Source organism: Liolophura sinensis, chromosome 1 (assembly GCF_032854445.1).
Source record: "Liolophura sinensis isolate JHLJ2023 chromosome 1, CUHK_Ljap_v2, whole genome shotgun sequence".
Lineage (NCBI taxonomy): Eukaryota > Metazoa > Mollusca > Polyplacophora > Chitonida > Chitonidae > Liolophura > Liolophura sinensis.
In genome coordinates, this window is record NC_088295.1 from 36069181 (window position 1) to 36090956 (window position 21776).

At 38.2% G+C, this 21776-nt stretch overlaps 2 protein-coding genes across 2 annotated transcripts; both read right to left on the reverse strand.

Annotated features, from left to right (window-relative positions):
• Nucleotides 1-3427: 3427 nt before the first annotated feature.
• LOC135461352 (NADH dehydrogenase [ubiquinone] iron-sulfur protein 6, mitochondrial-like) lies at nt 3428-8844 on the reverse strand. The gene is made up of 4 exons (XM_064738394.1): nt 8712-8844; nt 6492-6545; nt 5084-5203; nt 3428-3673 (listed from the first exon to the last, which is right to left on the reverse strand). Exons 1-4 carry the CDS (start codon nt 8841-8843, stop codon nt 3548-3550), a joined length of 432 nt encoding a protein of 143 aa, XP_064594464.1. The 5' UTR covers nt 8844; the 3' UTR covers nt 3428-3547.
• Nucleotides 8845-10853: 2009 nt separating this feature from the next.
• LOC135461975 (serine/threonine-protein phosphatase 2A catalytic subunit beta isoform) lies at nt 10854-19541 on the reverse strand. The gene is made up of 7 exons (XM_064739284.1): nt 19287-19541; nt 15053-15262; nt 14203-14376; nt 13789-13878; nt 13302-13463; nt 12243-12361; nt 10854-11566 (listed from the first exon to the last, which is right to left on the reverse strand). Exons 1-7 carry the CDS (start codon nt 19389-19391, stop codon nt 11494-11496), a joined length of 933 nt encoding a protein of 310 aa, XP_064595354.1. The 5' UTR covers nt 19392-19541; the 3' UTR covers nt 10854-11493.
• Nucleotides 19542-21776: the final 2235 nt, after the last annotated feature.

Here is a 21776-nt window from a genome sequence, read left to right on the forward strand (position 1 = left end):
ATGTAAGCATTTATTTTCATTACACGTATGCATTTAGGTTTACCAGGTTTCTTCCACCATACTATTGGCCGACTTGGTACATGTATGAGAGAAAAATTCTTGAGCACGTTACCTCCAGTCAAATAAAAATCATTAATGTTGTTACTCTCTAACTTTTTCAAAAGACCGGCTTCGGAAGAAGTCATTTATCACCGAAGTGATGTTTTTGTATCAACAGTTATTTTGCAATGCCGAGCTTAGAATTTGTAGACGGATGACTTGGCTGTCTATTTGTGATGTTTGGATTGTGGCCAGCGTATGTATATACCGTCAAATTCTACCTGTATCTCACCTGTATGTAGAGAACACTGATATATGTTACATACAATGTTCATGTGCGTATTTACTCATGGAATCGTGAGCGCTATAAATCCTGTGTTAATTAAACAAAAGAAACCACTTTGTCGTGATATTGTGCCAAATTAAAAGTAAAACTGTTGCTGAAGTCCAACCCTCTAGAACTTGCACCAGAAAGGTTCCGCTTGTAGGTGGAATGGTGGCACGGAATTCATTTGTATGTCGTCACATGTCAAGAGATTGTAATTCTAATTTTTCAGTTCTCATTTTCACTGCGTATAGTATATGGCTGAATTCAGGCTAACGTGTCTGTTAATTATATGAATTACCCTATGAGAGTTTACTATTTGTACTAAAAAGTTGAAGATCTGAAGCCTTTTAACAAGACTTTTTAACAAAGCATTTCTCTTACGTAACTTTTTCTGTAAAACGTCGTGATTTAAGGGGAAAGTTCCGAAAAATTGATGTACGAATTAGGCTTAAGTTTTGTGAAGTCCGGCTCATTTGAATGCTATTCATATTTAATACGTTTCAATCTCTTCTTTGAAAGTGTTTAAAGAGCATATCTAGGTTAATATCTAGTGTATTCTTTTGATAATCATGCGCTCAGTGAAAATAGCACACGAGCTTTTCATTTGTTGTAATATATAGTTAAAAATACATGGATCTTGATTTTGACGTGTATACATCTTGTAAATGTATATATGTGTGTGTGTACATAAATCAATGTTTATTCCGTATATAGTTGTATTACCTGTGTTTTGCTTGTAACTTGCCCGCTACAGACTTGCATTTTATCCAACTATATATAGCAATGCCCATTTAAAACAATCCCTATATTTGACACACCGTGAAAATGGCATGCCTCTACTTCGCATTGACAACTGCATTAATTCCACAGCCAATGAACAGACAATGTTTGTAGCCCTTTGCAAGATCAGAGGAACGTATAATATGTGCAAAAACTTATCATGGCCGTTGAAAAATTTGAGACGTCATAAGTTCATAATTTGCGTTCAATTTATCGATATTCTACACTGCGTTCACTTCACTTCACTCCCTCGTGCAAAAACATACTCCGTTAAAGACGTTCCCAGGAGGACAACGGATTTATCCGTTCCTGGTTATTTATTATTTCGTTAACGGGAATGAATGAATTCATTAAATCAACGAAAATGCATTTTCTCGTCCTTCATCAGACGGATTCAATGGACGATTTTCGAAGGACAACTTCCTTCCCTTGTTAGATGTATGTTGTTTTCTTTCATACTTCGGTGTTTCTCTTTCGTTTTCGTATCAAACCTGGTCCCTGATCGAAGCCTATGCGCTTATATCCATTCTGACAGTATTAAAAACGCGGATCGGTGTTCAAATTTTACTTAACTGGGGTATGAGCATGTATATATGTAGGATTATAATCTAATAGATTTGTACTATACTCAGTCTTTGAATGTTGGGTGAGCTGTTCACTAAGTCAGAAAATATTTTTTGGTCCTGTATGTCGTGCCATGGTGGTACGTTATGGTAATTCAACACTGCACTTATCTATCCAAAGTCTTCGCTTCCTTTGTGTACGTGCTCACCGTTGATCACACGGAGTTAAAACGTTTAGGTGGGAGCAGCATTCGTTGTGCGCTTGCTAGTTATATAGGTAATTTGGAATTCTTTGGTTCCTTACGTGGTAATAAGGTTACTACTCTTCAAACCGGATTTCGACAGGTCAACCTTTTCCGCGCGCACTAAAATTGAATCCGACAGACAACATGGCTTTCGCTCAGCTTCACCTTGGAGAAGCAGTATAGGTTCAAATAATTAAGCAATTAATGTAGGTCTAAATTTGGATCATACCTGTATATGTAATAGACTGTCTTCCTTGAGATGAGCAACCGATACAGAAATATTTGACGGCATATACAGGTGAAAAACGACATTTGTCGGCTAATGTCGCTTTCTTGGGCCAAGGGATTCAGACTGTTTAAGATTTCCCAGAGACATTGCCAGTGAAAGGCCAATTTATAGAGTGATTGTTGTGGTTAATTTCGAACACAAGTAAGCTCGTGATGTTTAACCTTGAAAAGTATAAACATTCATCCAAAATAAGCTCACTTCCAAGTACATCCTATCAAAATTCAAGGGTTCCAATGATCAATCCATGGTAACCCGTCCTTAAAGTTGACCCTTGCATAAGTTTTAACCCGACATGAATAAGCCTTCTTCCTCAGGTTTCTTACTATGCGTCAGACTCATTCAGTGGCCTGATGGTTAGAGCTTTAGGGGACCTGGGGTAAAATCCCGGTTGAGACTTCAAAAATGGTATTTGTTCCTGTCTGTGGTGGTGCTCAGCACTGGGAGGTTAGAGCAAGAAAACAAGACTGGTTAACCCAGTGTAGGTATAAAATAACTAGATGGGGAGTCCTGGCTGGTGTCTTCAGCATGATACTTCAGTGGCGGCGGCATGGACTCGTCCTGCCATAAGAAGGCGCGGTATACGTATACACACGTAATGACTCCTCGTATGACTGAAAAATTAAGTATGACAAAACACCCAAGCACACATGCATATACATACATGTACATACTATGCATGTTTACTCAATTCACAACATCCACTATTAGCTGATGTGTTTCCAAGTGGACGTGAAACCAGTAGATCTGCAAGAGTAATCGGACTTGTATGAACTCCAAGAAGGTGGTGGCCACAAATACATAACACATGGGTTCATATTTTATTTTTTGTTGACCCGCTTTGTTGAGTGTTTTTCTGATCCGCCTTTTTTTTTTTTTTTTTTTTGTCTGAGGTGGCATGTTTATAATAGGTTAAAAAAATTTTCTTGACAGGCTTTCTGTGCCTAGCATTTCCAGTATGCTAAATATTGGTAGTATTTTCAAGCAAAATCAGGAGGACTGATCGGCATATAAAGATTCCCTTTTGTTATAAACCATCCTGTCCAGTGAATCCGTAATTTGTCATGAAGTTGCTTTCAGTATCAGATACGGTTTGATGTATTGGAACCCCTCTTTGATACAACTGAAATACTCCCACTGCCATTTTCTCTTCTCTCATTAAAATAAAACCCGAAAACACCACAGCTCAAGTATTCCTGATTGAATTTATTATCTGCATATTCATACATGTACAAACTATTATATATATATATAGGTCAAAACAAAACCAGTCTACAGAATTCCATACACACACACAAGGTTATCTCTATTCACGCATCTGAGCTAAATACTCCTCATATGTGATTGAGGGACCATGCTTGGCCTCATTATAATACTTCTTCTGGATGAACTTCCGGCCCGAGTAACCACAAGTTCCAATCTCAGGTTTGTCCTGTAGACAGAAATAAAATACAAATACAGATATCATGCACAAGTCCTACTGCATCATGTTACAACACTTTCTGGTAAACTTGTTCTCAAACCGGTCTGCTAATTTCTCTACATCTTGTGAAACCAACCACCAGTTGCACACAGAGGTATTAGCAGAAACATACAAATGCACACAGTATGACAGCTGAAACGATAGGTGCAAAAATCATCCTCAGATTCGAGGGATAAAAGGGTGACTACTGGATTCCTTATAAATCCCACATTTTGGGGGGTATCCTGAATCATACTGGGGTCTCTTGCACAAACAATCATAGCTAAAGTTGGTTCAGCACCATGGCAACATATGTTCTTCATGTGCGTCGCCATGGTAGTTACGATCATCTTAATTATGGTCGCTCTGTGCAAGCAGCCCCCTGGAGATTACTTGTCAAACATAAAATATTACAGTAGTTTACTTAAAGAGTGAAGGATGAACCGCAGAGACAATTAGGGGGAACCATGGTATATGCCTGACAACAGCTGCCTAGCAGACTTTGTACAACCATAAGGACAACCCTTCATAAGTGTTTTGAATCATTTACACAGGTACATATCCATTTTATTTCATTATCTATTTGATTGTTGCTTAAAACAATACTCAAGAATGTTTCACTTATTTGATGGTGGTCAGTTTTATGGGTAGAAGAAACCCTCAGCAATTTACTGAAACATTTCTCCAAATGTGATGTACACACCATGACTGCCCAAATAGCCACACAAGCGCCTTGGCAACTGCTTACTATCATCAAAAAGTAATAGCTTAGGAATATTACAAATTTCTTGTTTTAGGCCAGGTTTGAACCTAAACCTTGTGTGTTCTTTGCAACTGAAAGACCTCAGACCACTACACCAGGGCCCACTCCCAAATGTAGTTCATTTTGACTGGTGTAAATACTGTAACTCAAAGAAGACCAATGGATGTGTCTTTTCACAAATATTTACATGTGATAATAGAATTCTGACTTTTATAAAGCTTGAACAAGGCATTTACATATCATGGCACGAACAAACACCTGCAGTAAGTTGCAGGATTGGTGGCTCTGTAAATATTGGTCAAACCATCCCAGGCTCCAAGCAAAAAATACCATGTCTGACACACAGCTCTTCCTTCCATACTGATCTACTCTGATAAAATACAACTAAATTATTACCCAAATTTATTTCTTAAATGATTGCCTAACTGATCATTGTAAAGTTGGATTTGCAGTCAGAGACCTGAAAGAATTAATAATCTCATACTATGTACAAACCTCATATAAAACCACAGTCTACCTATCACAGGCTAAATACAGATATTGCACCATGAGCTGTAGAAAGTTTACAGAGCTGTATACATGCCATGGTATAGCAGACAGAATTGACAAGCACTGACCAGATTGATGTAGACCTTTGGGTGACCGAGGGCTCCTCCGCTGTTACTCCACACGTGACGACCATTGACAACAACAATGGGATCCTCAGCAATCAGATCTATAGCGAACCTCTCATTCACCTGTGATGTAATAAGCGCAGTTACTACTGGCATGAATCAATTAGCCGCTAAAAATTCCGATCAGTAAATGGCTCAACTCGGGTGCCAAAGCAAAGGACAATATCAAAACGATCTATTCAAAGATACAGTGATGCTTGTCAACTTATACAAGGTATTATTAATGCCTTGATAGTGCGTCAAACTTTAGTCCTATTTAAAGGTGTGCAATCTACTTCGTAGGAGGGGAACATATAGGTTTACACACCATAAATATAATTCTACGTTTTCATTTTCTGTCTTCAAAATAGAGGAGCAAATGAGACAAACGTAGCAATCTGTACTACGTCGCAATAATTAATGGAATGGTATACAGCACACATTACATCATCAATTTGTTCCAGAATTACAACACCATTGTAACAATATTCATTTAAGCTTTCACAAATGCATGACTGTAAGAAAGTCACCTGACCTATGTTTGCTCAAGCCCCTCTAGCGGCTTTATTTCACCGATGAAAAGAACAAAGAGCATTATCTCAGAGGGGCTCAAATCCGTTTGTCAATTTATATGTTGAGGGAGGTTATGGATGATATTTTTGAGATTTCAAACAAGTCTTTAACCAGCATTTACATGTTCAATCCTTGTGTCATTCTACATTCATGCTGATCTGTTGGTTACAAATCTAGCTTTGAAAATGATGCATGTTGCTAGGTTGTTAGTGACAGAATCATGGTTGTCATGAAATAAACTCAAACAGACGTTTTCATTGGATCAGAGGTGGTTCGTCCTGACAAGAGAATCAACAGCCATTGACTGTGACTTCACTCATTTTGCTTTACTCCTGTATCACATTTAAGGTGATGAGGCAAATATCCTCATCCTATATGCATACATTTTTGTAAAGTTGTATTATGTATTAATTTATAAATTTATTTATTTATTTATTTGACTGGTGGGTTACGCCAAACTCATACTGATCACAGTGGAGAATGGCTCCTGGGTCACTGCGCCATGCTGTCAAACTAACCACCTTGGCCACAGAGGCCCCATGTATTATATAGAACTAGATGATGTATCAGTAAACAATGCAGGCCTACCCTAATTGCCCAACCTTTTCGCATATGAAAGAGCACCTTTTATGAATATTTTTAATATGATCTTGCAGACAAAACTACTGTTGGGTTGACTAATTTTAAGGCTTCACAAAAAGTATGACTTTATCAGTCTACACAGAACAATGCCTTCAGAATATGCTTGAATAAACACCTTGCAAACATGAAAAAAACCTGAATTAAGGTAAATACTTACCAGTTTATCTTTGCCCACAAACCTTGCTTGTCTATAATCATCTGCCTCCCAAACCTACAGCGAAAAAAGAATTTTATTTATTAACTTAACCGTGGTATTTAATACTAAGTTTTTAGTAAGATATTAGGTTAAGTTTTTGACTCATATTGATAATTTACTATTAAAACTTGATATTAAAGAATCATGAGTTAGAAATTCTCTCTATCCCATAAATGCAAAGTCGAAAAACACGAAAAAAGGTGTGTAACATGCGCAAGTCAACATGAAGGCAGCTAAATCCTGGCTACACACACAACACAGAACACTCAAAAACTTCAAAAGCAACATCTTTCAATTATCTTTGTGTAACAATTACATGGAAATGATACAGGCATCTTCAAGATATCTAGGGCTAGTCTAGTGCAGATGAAAAATTGGTGTGGCAAAAGAAAGTACATGTAGTTGGCACATGTGTAGCTTTTGACCGGCAGATTTATTATCATTATTATTATTCAACTGTCATAAACCAATCAAGTAGCTGTCAACTTTGTTGATGAAACAAGGTATACGATTTTCTATCCAACCCCTTTATGCCATGTTTCATGTGGGAACAAATTTTTCCCTGAACATTGTACACACTGGCATTGTACACTTTGAACAAGCATTAAACACTGCACATATAGAACATCAAGTGCAGTCCGACACATGTAGTTCCCAGAGGGTATGGTCCAAAATTCTGAACATGTACCTTTTATTCAAGTGGTGCAGTCGTAAGAGTTACAACGTGAAACATGATCAAACGTGTTCTGAAATATTTTGCTCCATTACCACCTATAAGAGTTGTATTTTAGTCTGGTATTATGCCTAGGATGTACTCTTTTATGCAGAAGAGTCTGGGGAATGAAAAAAAAAGTGTGAAATCTTTCAGAAAAAAGGATGTAACCTAAAAATGCAAGCTTATAAGTGGGATTTCTCTTTACGGTTGTTAGCCATGCGAATTCTTGGATTACGATTACCTTTTAACTACTTGAAAGACAAGTTACGACCTGTACTCCCGAATGGGCCAAGCAGGTATGTTGAGCAATTTCTGCATACCAGGTTTATCGCAAGCAAGCCGGTATTCTGGGAGGAAAATGACAGACTAGGCTAGCAGGCTCATGGTTATATGCCCAATAGGCGTTTCAGAGGAAGCAGGGGGAAAGACTACCATATGTAAAACACATTACTTTACAGTAGTTGCTACATTAAATACACATCTGTTGAATATATGCAGGGAGAAATAACTCGCCCTTTCAGGCCAGCCAGAAATACCCACTGTGACTTTTTACTCTCCCGCAGTTATGTGGTCTTCGATGTTCACTGTATGATACCGCGCCTCACAGTGGGAGCCCGGCTTAACGTGAACTGCCTTGAAAAGGATCCCATCATGTGCACTTACTTAGAGTAAAAAACGTCAGCTCCACCGCATTGCCACCATACGTCCCTACTCGATGTAGTGTAGATTTATTGCAGCCTCAGAGGCTACCACTGTATACGCTCCTCAGCGAATGCTGCCATCTTCCCACTGCTCCACAATGAAGTACGACATGCGCGTAGCTGCTTAACATGGCGGCATTCTGCGAGGAGCGTATTCCATGGCTTCATGGCTATAATAAATATATTCTAAATTTCTGAATTGAGTTAGTACATATGATGGCATTGCAATGGGCACGGAAAGCAGGTCTTTAGGTTGGTGTCTTTTATTTGCACAAGACTTGTTCGATAACAAAGAGAATAGGCCTGGACCTTCGCTGAGTACGAAATTAACACTGTAAGCGTCGAGACTCTAATGACGCTAAGCCAGTATAAGAAAAGGAGTTGGATTCTTTCGGGCTACCAAGGTGTCAGAGATCAACATGTGATCAACCGTTGTGTTAAGTGCCTTGCCGCGATGGCCATGTAGTTTTCGGCTCTATTGGATTTACACGGGATCGGAGTGAGGACATTTGGCCGAGATGAGCATTTCGGTCAACTACGAGTGCGGACACACTTTCTATCCGCCTCAACATCGATGAGTGACGGACAGCTCGTAAAGCAGATACGGTTATATGACAGGTAGCACTGTTGGTATCGCGGCCGTTATCCGTCAGAGCTAAAGTAACTTGTATCCAACTCCCAAGGATCGAAATAAGCGTTGTTGTTGTTGTGTTCTTCGTAACAGTTTTGGTACTTTGGTTTTATAAGTGTTGTCCATGGTTTTACCTGTCCAGTGTGGGTTGGCTTGTAGATATTTGATCCTGGCTGACACACACAACTTGAAGAACTAAATAATCTAGTGCTGGCAGCCGAATACGGCAGACGAGAAATCGTCCTCAACAACATCGATGCTGCCATCTTTACGTCAAACCAAGGGAAGTAACCCTAACCAAACAAAACAGCATTTTGTCTCGGTACCAACGCGCATGCCTTTATTTACCTGCAAAGGCGACCAATTTTTATTACGTTAGATGTTCAAAGATTTTATCTTTGTTTTATTCAGAAATTGTCTTAAGTCTGAAAGACTTGCTTCATAACAGGTCACTTCTCGTGCCGAAACTACTTCTGACAATACGTGTAGCTGTCTCTGCTTTAATCATTTCGTACATATCCCACAGCATGCCCTACACACACGTAGGTCATATACAACTGTTTAGCCTATTCTGGGACTATTTAGTTGTCACAGGCCTACTTTACACCTCAGTCCACAAGTATTTCTTGAATGATGCAAACTTTCTGTAGAAACACTTGGAAGGTGTCTGTGTATCAAGATTCACAGCTTGTGTTTTTTTAGGACTCTTTCACCGATGTCAAACCAAGATTTATATCTTCTTTTATTCTGATTGGAGTTTTACGCCGTACTCAAGGATATTTCACTTATACGACGGCAGCCAGTTTTATTGTGGGAGGAAACTAGGCAGAGCCCAGGGGAAACCAACGTACGGCCGGAGAAGTCAGCATGAGCTGGACTTGAACTCACAGCGACTGCATTTAAGCGATTCTTAAAGACGCACAATAATTCTGCAAACAGAATGGACAATTTAACAAGACAATGTTATCAGCCAAACGACCAATTTATTTCTCCATAACTCAAGTTAGTAAATATAGTTGAGCCATAAATGACAATTGTGTTGTATTTCCATTTATCCAAAAAAAAAAAAGAAAGAAAAGAAATGGAAAGTGATTTAACATGGCTTTAAACAATAAAAATCTGCATCTGACTTCAGAGGAAAAAAAGGTTGAACTGAAATAAATACTGTTGAGAGAACGACTGAATTTCAATACCTTCTTTCTGTCTGAGCAAAATTATTTTTACAATGGTGTTATAGAAATTATGGATTGCTTTGACAGAATCTTTCTAGGAAATTAGTCGCAGCATTGTGCCGATCTTTGTGACTCCTTATTTCAAGTACTTCATGGTAACCTGACCTTGGCACAACAGCCTCATATCAATAACCTTACCCTAGTACAGCAACATATGTCACCATACGGAACAACTGCTGTATGGGAAGGGGACTCTTCACAACTGAGTTAGGCTTTATTAATCCCTGACTGGAGACCTGACTACAACACCAAACCCTACCCTAGTCCACTGTCACATTATAACATGCTTAAGTGACCCAACACTTTTAACAGGATTAGTATTCATTCATTCCATCAACCTTATGTCATTACACATGACATTACTCAAAAGCACTTCTTATCCAAGGGACAGAAATTTAATTCAACTTTTACATCAACAAATTTCACATGGACAAAATGTCTTGTTTTCCTGTCCTCTCAAAGACCCACCAATCACTTGGTCGATCACACATATATAAAATATACAAAAGTACATAAATTCACATAAGTCTTACTAAAGAGAAAGCAAGGGAAAAGCAAGAGGATGCATTTCTACAAATCATACAAGCTGTTGTCTCTTTTGTAGAAAAATTCCTGTACTCTACAGTGATTTAAATTGATGGTAATTATTTCCGGAAAACGGTGTAGATTATTGTACGTTTGGCGTACAAATATTTACATCTATTCTGCTGTGATTGGCCGTATAATAACCTATAGCATGCTGGTTCACAAAACAACACGACCAGTTCTAGATGATTAATATCAATCATCCCCCAAATTGAGCCATGAACTCAACCATGGAATAATTATATCCATTAACATTTAATTTTTATCTTATTTAACGTCTTGTTTGACTGAGTAGTAAGTTGTCACAGGAGCACAACCAACCACTTTTGTTTCCAATGGTACCAGAATAAAAAGCACAGAAATCCCCAGTGTATCAACAGCTTCATACACTAACCATTGTATATATTTAATCAGGTACATCTAAAGCAGTTGGCCTGGAAATTCATAAAAGACAAATAGTGAAGAACTAAAATTTATTTCCACCATCAGATTTGTAATACAGGCAATATACTGCAGCTGACCAAGTGCTAGCACTGACCAGAAGACACATCACACAACCATTTAAACAAAATATAATCCCATGATAAGCACACCTCCGAACTAGTTATCTATGATATTTGTGAACCCAAATTCATATCCAAGCATTTATGATTGTAATAGTTGTGGCTAGGTTTGCCTCATCTACAAACCCAGCTTAGCTTTCCCAGAAAACATTGCACCAAAGCACCAGGAATTATCAAAAGGTGTGGAGGGATAATCATAACCGCCAACTTTGTTTTTTTCCATTTCAGCGATAATTTGTTCCAATATAGTAAATAACAGAAAATAACACACTGGCTGTTTCAAAGACCTGATTCAGATCAAGAGTTGTTGCCGTACTAGAAAACAGGCTCCTCCTGCTGGTGGGGAGAGGTTAAGACTGGATGTAGAGATTAATATAAAGTGTCAGCTTGGGACATCTAAGGTCACCAATTGTCTACTGATGAAGGGCCAGTGGTGAATGGCTGTGCTGTACACAGCTGTGCCTGGTTCCCAGCCTGCCCCACATCACACACATATGGAAGCAAGGGTGGAGCCCCTCAACCCCTCACTCTCCTCTTTACAGGAAGTAGTCTGGCGTTCTGCGTGTCACATGAGGCTCTCCTCGTCTTGGGGCCGGGTCAAACTGCAGGCTGAAAACATACAAAAAACTCTTACAAAACCCAGTACAGCACTCACTTACAGGTGAATACGAGACGTGGAACAACTTACTGTAACACAGGCATGACAAGCCTTTATAACCTCAATGAAGATACACTGGGCACCAAGACCACCAGTTACTTTATTATATCTCTTAAAGGAATTATGGAATTTGGTGTTTGTTATCTTTATTTAATTTTAACACATCCTAAGACGTACATGTAGGTGTACAATCAGCTTCTCAGAATTCTTTTTGAAGCGTAAAAATGCCCTTAGGAGCTAAGGTTCATCTGCTTTCTGTTTCCTGCCTGACAGTTATTATGAGCTAGGTAAGTGGCGTAGGTGTCAGGTATGAACACTGTCAAAACAAGTGCACGTCAGTAAGGGTCAGTGGAGGTTGTATGAAGTCTGTGCTTCTGTGTGTGTAATTCTCATTGGACATCAGTTTCATAAATTCCCGTACTGATTGCAAAATGTAATAATCTGCCGTCATTACAAGGTAGCAAATTTGCCCCAGAACTGAAAATTAACTCAAATTTCAACTTTTTTAAATTCATTTCTACATTATTTAATGTTAGTAAATGCTTTACCGATACAATAATTGTTTTACAGACACATTTCAATAAGCTCTAATGAAAATATCCCTAATGAACAGAGGGTGTAACTTACAAGGAGTATTTGAGTGCATCATCCAATTCCATAATGGCGGCTTGATTTCCACAACGGTAGCAATAGTTAGGAGCACTAAATATTGTAACAACATTACGATCATGGCACCAGTTGTAACCCTGAAGAAGATAACAAAGCATCTCGTCAAATGTAAGAAAAGATGCATAAGCCACAGATATATACAAATACAATGGTCACTCTGCTTTCTTATAAAAAGAAAAAGCCATAGCAGCAATCAACACAGAAAAATGAGCAAAAAAACCAATGAATTCCAATCTTGAAACCATTACAATACTTTAAACATTGATCAACCTAATTAGACAATTATTCCAGACAATAGTCACTGACAATGTATCAATTTATTCACTTGTTTCATTGGTGTTATATGCTTTACTCAAAAATTATTTAACTTATGTGATGGCGCCCAGTATTTTAGAGGGAGGAAAACCCACAACCATCTGCAGGTTGGTGACTTCCCACATACAGCTTGAGAGGAAACCAGCGTGGACCGAACTTGATCTCTCAGCAACCACATTGGTGGGAGGCTCCTGGGTCATTGCGCCGTGCTGGTGTGGCCCCGCTCGGCCACAGAGGTCCAGACAATGTACCAAATACATTCCTGAAATTGCTTAACACCCTATGTGGGTCTAGCTGTCCATGCACAAATCATCTGTGTCTTATGAACCAACAAGTCCACCAGTATTGAGAATGTAAACCCCCTGGCTTGCCTGGGGTAATATTGCCCTTAACATGATATCAGTCACATCAAAAAGGTGTACATCTGCAGCGGTAAATGTCACCAAGATGTCCTGCTTATAGTGCTTCCTAAAATGGAAACCTATGCTGCAGTTATCAGACATGACACCCAACTCGCTCACAGTATGCTGACCACTACAACCACTACTTGGCCTTCCCCATGTTGAGTGCCAAGAGAGGCAACAACCATGTTGCCAATTCTCGTGTTAAAAGCAAGACTAGATTTGCAGGCAGCTGTGAGAAACCGTTCTTTGTGTATAAAACAATACATATTTCTGGGAGCCAATTCTACATGTCACCTACCTCCATGACAAGCTGGTGGGCTCTGGAGACTAGGGTAAGTCCATTACTATGGTTAAAGGTCTCAGAGATGTCTTGTCCAAAGGTATAACCTGCTCCACGAGGGGAGATTCCCCATCCACCCCTATCATCAGGGTCAGACCAGAGCAGGTCACACATAGGGCCCTGTAACACAGATGCATCCGTAAGCCATGGAAAGCAAAATATCACACTGCACTTCAACAAAGTTTTTTGAAATATTCAGCATGGCCATGACAAGAGATAGGTTCACCAATAATACATATTCAGTAGTGAACCAATGAAACTAAAATGGAAAGCGTTTTGTTGAAAAGATTGAGCCTATATTTAGTGGTGAGTGTAATCGGTGGTATAATATGCCACCATATTGGTTGATATATGCTATACAAACAATACTTTACTTTGTATATTAACGAAAATACAACCACAAGAATGAGCTAAACAATGTGACAAGTAAATAATGAATTCAGACCTCATGAGGCACCTCCTGTATTCTGTCTAGGGCGCGGATGTGATCTAGGGTGTCAATAGATGGTGACAAGCCACCGTGTAAGCAGAAAATCTGAAAGGAAAGAGCAGTTGTCAACATGATTATCATATTAATCAAAACAGAACATTCCATACAAACAATCAAACCCAACAAAACTCCTGTTTTTAACTCACACCTTTTCAGCTAATACCTGGATTTGAACATGATTTCACTGGCCAAAGGCTAAAAGGTTATGACAGTGATTCGAAGCTGAAATCACATAGAGCCACTTAATTTTCCATTACATTCTGTAATCACCATTAACAGATTTTACTCTAAAATATGCTCAAATTTACAGCACATAGTACACAAGATCATGTGACAATACATTATACGATTTAAAAGTGGTTTTCCTACCTGTCCATCAACTAAAGCTGTTAGAGGAAGGTAGTCAAATAAATCTGTGAAATATTTCCAGACATTAGCATTTCCATATTTGCGCAGACATTCATCATAAAAACCATACACTTGTGTGATCTGCCGGCTCTCATGGTTACCTCTCAGAATTGTTATCCTATCTTTAAAGCGGACCTGCAATGCAAGAGGGGGAGAGTCATTTTCTCTGCACACACTTTTTCACTTTCTTTCACTTTTCATCAAAATGGTTATTAAAGTATCAATATTTTGTCCACAAGAGTCCTGTCTACCACGTAATCTTCACCAAGAATTGACAATGTAACATTAATGAGGAGAACAGTAGCAGTGATCCTGATGAGATGAGTAACTGTATACTGTGTAACAATTCTGTATCTGTTAACCATACATAGAGATATGTGTATTCAATATCTTCAAAAACAAAACTGGAAGAAACATTTTATACTGTTTGACTACCCTGCAGGGAGTGACATGTAGTAACATTGAAATAACTTGTTTAATTAATTCAAGTATTAAGAAAATTTGTCCAGACGTAAATGCATTAATACAAATTCCAGATATACTGGATTTTCAATATACACTACACAGTATTTTCAAGTAAAATGCCTTTACAGACAACTTTACTGACCATTACAGAAAAATTTCACAAATATATTTCTGATAATTTGGAGATATTTCTCCTCTGTTTTGGTGATTTAAGTGGAATCTACCGAAGTCAACAAAATTATATAACGAAGTTCTGATTAAACAAAACTATAGAAAAATGAGGATCAAGGCTGTAGTAAATAAACTGCAGGAAAAGGTGCAACATTATTTTGACTGTAACACTCACCTTTAAAGCTACTAAAAGAGTGACTGTTTCTACTGAATAATAGCCTCTGTCTACATAATCCCCCATAAAGAGGTAATTTGTATCAGGCGACTTGCCACCTATCCTAAATAGCTCCATTAAGTCATGGAACTGGCCATGGACGTCTCCACATACTGTCACTGGACATTTCACTTCCTGTACATTGGATTCTTTAGATAGGATTTCTTTGGCCTGAAAGCAAAAGAAAAGGATACCAGCATAACAAACTACAGTCATTTCAGCTAGTAATAGATAGATGAATGAATAATTACAGGTCCTAAAGGGCAACAGCACCTTGCGTGGGCACATTGGCTTCACTGTGAGTCGGCACACCTTACTAATGAACCACATCCAAGTCAGGACTGACATGAGACGTGTTCTTAACTAAAGTTTTCTAGTATTCATTATTATTAAGCAACTACTGAGGAACAGGGCTTTTTCATGCATTTCTGACACAAAATCCAACTTTCAAAAATGGGATGGATTTTGGGGATTAATGATGACTAGGACACTCATAGTCCACATGGAAGAATCATTTCTTTTACTACTACTATGATAAATAAAGAACAAATACATTAAATACATCTGTCACCACCAGTTCGTGTCCTTGTAATAACCTACTTCACTCCACCATGATAAAGAACAAGATATTCACCTTCCTGGACCTGTCCAAACAAGTCCTGTGTGACTAAATAGGTAAACTGAACTAATAAGAAGTAAGGTACAACTATTGTAGCAGCCCAATTTGTGCTGCTTTCTTTTACTTATTGTCTATTATCCTTTATATACTTAGCCTAGGAATCAAGATTACCTTAATCCTTACACAGAACTCCTAAGATGTTGACTCACACAGATAAATATTATGGGTCACCAAGTATACCATCGTCAATGCCCTAGATAAGGTCAGGACAAACTTGTCACACAAGGACAAGCCTCTAACAGTAACTTTAAATAGCCATGCGTCAATGGTTATCTCAACAGACTTTAGTCACCAGTTCAAAGACTAAAAGTAACGGCATCATGATGCTCAGGTACACTATATGCATCAAAAGCAACTACAAATTCCTTGAGACATGTTTGCTGAGCTAAGAGAGAAAAAACATACACATTTTCCAATTCACACATTATTATCATGAAAAAACCGTAATTCTGGAACCTGGATGAACCTTCAGCCAAGAAACCTTTACTTTTCCACGACAATTATCTACAGAAATATAGATAAACATCACCAAGGAGACCACATGTATCAGACTATAAAATTTTCACATTTTTCAAAGCAAAAATTGTAACTATGAAACTCATATATGTGTTGTCATCAGATTACAACTATAAATTAAAAATGGAGAAAACCACTATTTAAAAGCATTAGGCTACCACAGGAATGTTTTCTTGAAGTGAAACAAATTCCTGTTTAATTATATCTTCATGTACTTTTGTGTAGTTTATTAAACTTAAACCAGTATTAAAGAAGCCTCTGCTTGCTGCCAGATGATTTAAGTCTAAATTCTCACGATTCCAATACTGATACATGGTATGGCAGTAATATTGTCTTTAACTACACATATCAACCAGAGGTTGGGTAGATTCTGGTTTACAGATCTCCAGCGCAGGTAATAGTACCAACTCTTCCAAACACTGACACTCTTTAGTTAGTAAAAACCAGTGAGCTCCAATATGTTTTGCACATGGCACTTCACATTGCACCTGACGCGTTATCTACTGCTAAAGTAAAAGGTTTTCAAAATAACTGCCCTAGTTCAGGATATCCATGGCAACAGCATTTGCCATACATATTTCAAAACCAGCTATTCAGTGTTCACTCAATTAAACATGACAGGTAATGCAGGTATGCCCACCCAAATGAAATTTTAGGCAGTTAAAATTTATGCAATTAGAAAGCTTGGAATGCCTTAATGACAACCTTCAAACAACAGTACAAGGTAAACGATTATCAATTACAAGCTCATAAGCAGCATATGAAAATCTGTCAAGTTCTAAACAAAAACAGTAACTTTAAACTAAAAATAAATAAACACATACATCAGCATCATTATGACACATAAATTGTAGCCGAGGAGTCCCATTTCAGCAAGTACTTCTCAAATTCAACAAATTTACTTGTTAGTGAAAAGTTTTTTGCATGACAGTCGAAAAAAGAGAACTCTATCGATGGATTTCTTGGATGATATGCTAGGACTTCAGAAGACCTGCTTAACAACTTAAAGTAATGGTGGACCATTACATGTTAGCCCCAAAATGCAACAATCATTATTCACCACCTCATAAAAGTGTCCATCAATGCACATGGTGATTGCAAACGTACACAGTGTTTTTGAATTAATGATACAGATAAGAAAAAAAATTGAGAGTGTTGAATATATTTTGGGGTATATTCGAATGGCCATTTAAGCATATCTTCGGATCAGAGAACCTATGTACTACTTGTATGCACCCAGGCCCTTGATGTTTTGACAGGTTTCAAACTCAATGTCACTGGTCTAGCTTATAAACTGTCGAGCTGATGAAGTTTTACGTTTACAGTCACTTTTAGCCCCTAAGATGATTACTCATGAGCTCATTTTTCTTCATATGGGTTTAGAACATGCCATAAACTAAATACAGAGTACAAAAAAAACATGGAATTTATGTGTCATTTAGTGTATTTTTGTTTTACAACATATCAAGTACTTCTCAATAATTTTCAAGTGGTATCTGTGTGATCCAATGAATGACCAGTAAAACTGATGATTTCAGCACATGGATCAGCTACCAGTAATGAAATTCCTGGTAAACTTGTTCAGTGAGTGCATGTAGGAGTGACAAAAAAAATTTATGAAACATGCTCTGCATGTAGGTCACCAAAAATTGCTTACTGCATGAGGTATGAAGCAGGAATCTACCAGGGGTGTACATGTTCACATACTTGCCATTTTAACAGATATTAGGTCCAGGTAATGTTTAAGTAATTTTAGAGCATGAAATTAAATGATACTGATCTTAGTCGTAAATATGTAACTCAAGTGGTGCAAGCACAAGAGATACAATGCAAAGAGCGACCAAATGAGTTGAAGGATATTTTACATGAAGAAGAGTTGTATTTTAGTTTGGTACCTTGCCTAAAATGAGCTCTTTTGCAGTAGCTGTGCAGAAGAGTCTGGGATAAAGAAAGAACCCAATAGTTTTCAGAAAATGAAAATAAAATGAAAATGTGGGCTTGTCGGTGGGATTTCCCTTAATGGTAACAGAGAGTATAGCACAGTGAGAAGCCTGCAACATCAGCAACATATACAACTGTGACAAACAAGAATTCATAAAACTGACTGGTTATCTGTGGAGATGGGTAAAACAATGATAATATTATTGTTCTGTTGTTCACTTTTCAGCAGTCTACTCCTTCTCAAGGCATCGAAAATATGCTAATTCAGTGAGATAGTACCGGTATAGAGAATTTTGGCTGTCCGACAACAAGTCCACTTTATTCAGATATGAAACAGGACTTACATGAGTCCAGTCACATAATATTTTAAATTGGCTGTTAAACTTTACTTGTCCCTGAAAGAACTACATAGTGAAACCAGCAGTGCAACATATCTGGTGAAAAGAGACATTTCTGTTTCCTATATCGAGATGTGTGCGCTCAACAAGGAGTAGACAGCTGAAAAGAGAACAACTGTAGCAACACTTAATGATGATCCATTGTGGAGCCTTGCTACCATATACATGATAATTTGTTTTGGTAACATTCGCAGCAAATGAAAACAGTTTGGTTCTGTGATCAATGAGTATGTATACATAGTCTCAGCTTGGCAGATATGCAAGTAAACATTACACACATGGTAAAAGAGTAGATCAATCAAGACAATGTCTGCTACAAGTAGAGTACTGTCCTCCATCTAGTGACATATATAGCTATGTCTATGCCAAAAATATAAGCAAACCTTGGGAAAGCTGGACATAGTACCTTTCGCTGCTACATTCGTCATGAGCATAGCAAGAAACCAAATTTAATTCAGCATTACAATTAGGCCACCGGCAATTCATGAAATTGATTTTGTTGGCGGCAACTTTCTTCCTCATGTGCTGAAAACTGAGGGGAAATTCTATATATTGTCAGCGGGTCACACAAACATTTCATGAAAATACACAAACTGAAAACAATTGGCAGGATTATAACAGCTAAAAGGCGCATATCTGGTGCACCAAACAAATCGAATACCTTTTCGCATAGTGTTTTGACTTGATTTTCTGACAGTTGTTTGCACTCGTTGAGCTGTTCGATCCATTGATCTAACTCCTTCGCCGCAGATCTGTCTTCAAACATTTTGAAGATGTTTTGAGATGATCACAGGGTTTGCTTGTTGTTACACTACTCTATATCTTGCACGATCCTATTAAACTTCGAATTCCCACATTAAATAGAAGAAATTTTTCACCGTCCGGTTTGCACTGGTCAGAAAAATGGCCGCCTCAAAATTTGTCGGTGCGAGGGTAATGACGTCATTACCAGCATATCATCAAACGATAGCTTTGTATATAAATGTGTGTAAATTGTATCAGAGGCGTATACATGGTTTGTATTTATCGAATTGGTGCAAAATGAGAGATTTCGATAAAAACGTTGAATGTTTAATTTTTAACAAATGTACGAGCCATCTTCTCCTTGAGTCGGTTTTTTGCAAAACCCTAATCGGGGAGAGTGGCAAGAGAAGATAACCTTGTATTCACTATTCGAACGACAATAATAAGTTAGAGTTGTCTTTCTATGGCTTAACAATGTGTTCATTTGTACTGGTATGCCACAAAGGAATTAGAAGTTGAAATACCATATAAAATCGCGATAAAATTTGACTATCCATTAATTTTACTGTATTTTACTTTATTTCAAATCAACATGCCGTGTAGAAATTAGTTTGCCATAAGCAGTAGTTAGAACCAGTTAAGTCAAATAATATCTTACAGCTCGCCGAATCAATAACTTTACGGCAAACTCATCAGAATTACCCAAGACAATCAATAAATTGCATGTTCTACGTAATGTCGTAAATAAGTTGCAAGCAAACGTCAAATCCATGATTACTTTTAACAATAATTCCACATGCACGGATCGTCTATGTAAAGACATTTCGCATTTAACATATCACATGTACTGAAACCAGACATGTTATGCGTGTGTTCTCTTCTTTACCGGTATATCTGCGAGTATAAACGAGATGTAGGCCTAATAACGACGGAATAACTTCGACATTTTTTGATTTGTATTTGCTTTAATATTTCACTCAATAGTTAACCAAAATTTTCCTATATTCTTCTACTTAGCAAGTCAACGTATCCTTTGTTTGGTACAATAAAAATACATTTTCACAAATCTTAAAAATTAAACACACATGCGTGATCGAATCACAATTTTATTCTGCTAAAAGTTATTCCGTCACGGTAATGAAATCATTAAATCAACTTGAAAATAAAAATACCATAATCATTTATTTTAGTATAACATTGTAATTTGTTTATGGTGCATTACTCATGACATGCAAATATATTTGTAAGCACAATACATTTATACCCAAACCAAACACAGGTCGACCACACAGAAAAGCATATAAACCGAATGCATTAAATGCATTAAATGACTAGCTTTATAGGGACATACTGCCGACTGCCAAAATTTGTGCATTTTTTTAAACGTCATCTAGACCTACACATTGTTAAGACCTCCAGATGATTTTTTTTTTTTTTTTGATTGGTGTTTTACGCCGTACTCAAGAATATTTCACTTATACGACGGCGACCAGCATTATGGTGGGTGGAAACCGGGCACAGCCCGGGGGAAACCCACGACCATCCGCAGGTTGCTGGAAGACCTTCCCACTTACGGCCGGAGAGAAAGCCAGCATGAGCTGGACTTGAACTCACAGCGACCGCATTGGTGAGAGGCTCCTGGGTCATTACGCTGCGCTAGCGCGCTAACCGACTGAGCCACGGAGGCCCCACCTCCAGATGACTACTCACAGATACCTAACCTTTAGTGGACAATCAAATGTCCACCTTTACCCGGGGTTTCCCTTCAACACATCTAATCGCTCAAGTTGCTATATTTAGAAACATGGCCCAGGATTGACTTATTCTACTGATTTAACTCCCCTGGTAGCACCACCTGTTGTCTAGACGACTGTAGGCGTTCAATTAATTTCAAGTGTCAGACACTGCATTGCGTAGTAATCATCCAGCTTATCATGCAACTTGCTCAGTCTTCTACATGTAACTTCAGTTCTGCTTTACAGATCGTTGGGCATTGCTAATATTTTATATACATGATCAGTAGAGTGAGTGAGTGCTTGGGGTTTAACGTCGTTCTCAACAATTTTTCAGTCATATGACGACGAAGGAATCATTAGGGTGCATGTACGTGTAATGTGCCTCCTTGTTGCAGGACGGATTTCCACCGCTCTTTTATTTAGTGCTGCCTCACTGAGACGACTTACCGAAGGCAAGCAAGCCGCCCCGCCCGAGCCATTATACTGATACGGGTCAACCAGTCGTTGCACTATCCCCTTCATGCTGAACGCCAAGCGAGGAAGTTACAACTTCCTCTTTTAAAGTCTTAGGTGTGACTCGATCAAGGATTGATCCTGGATCTACCGGTCCCGAAGTCACATGATCAGTAGAAAGGTAGATCGTATTTCAGTCTGCCATACTGTTTTGGCTA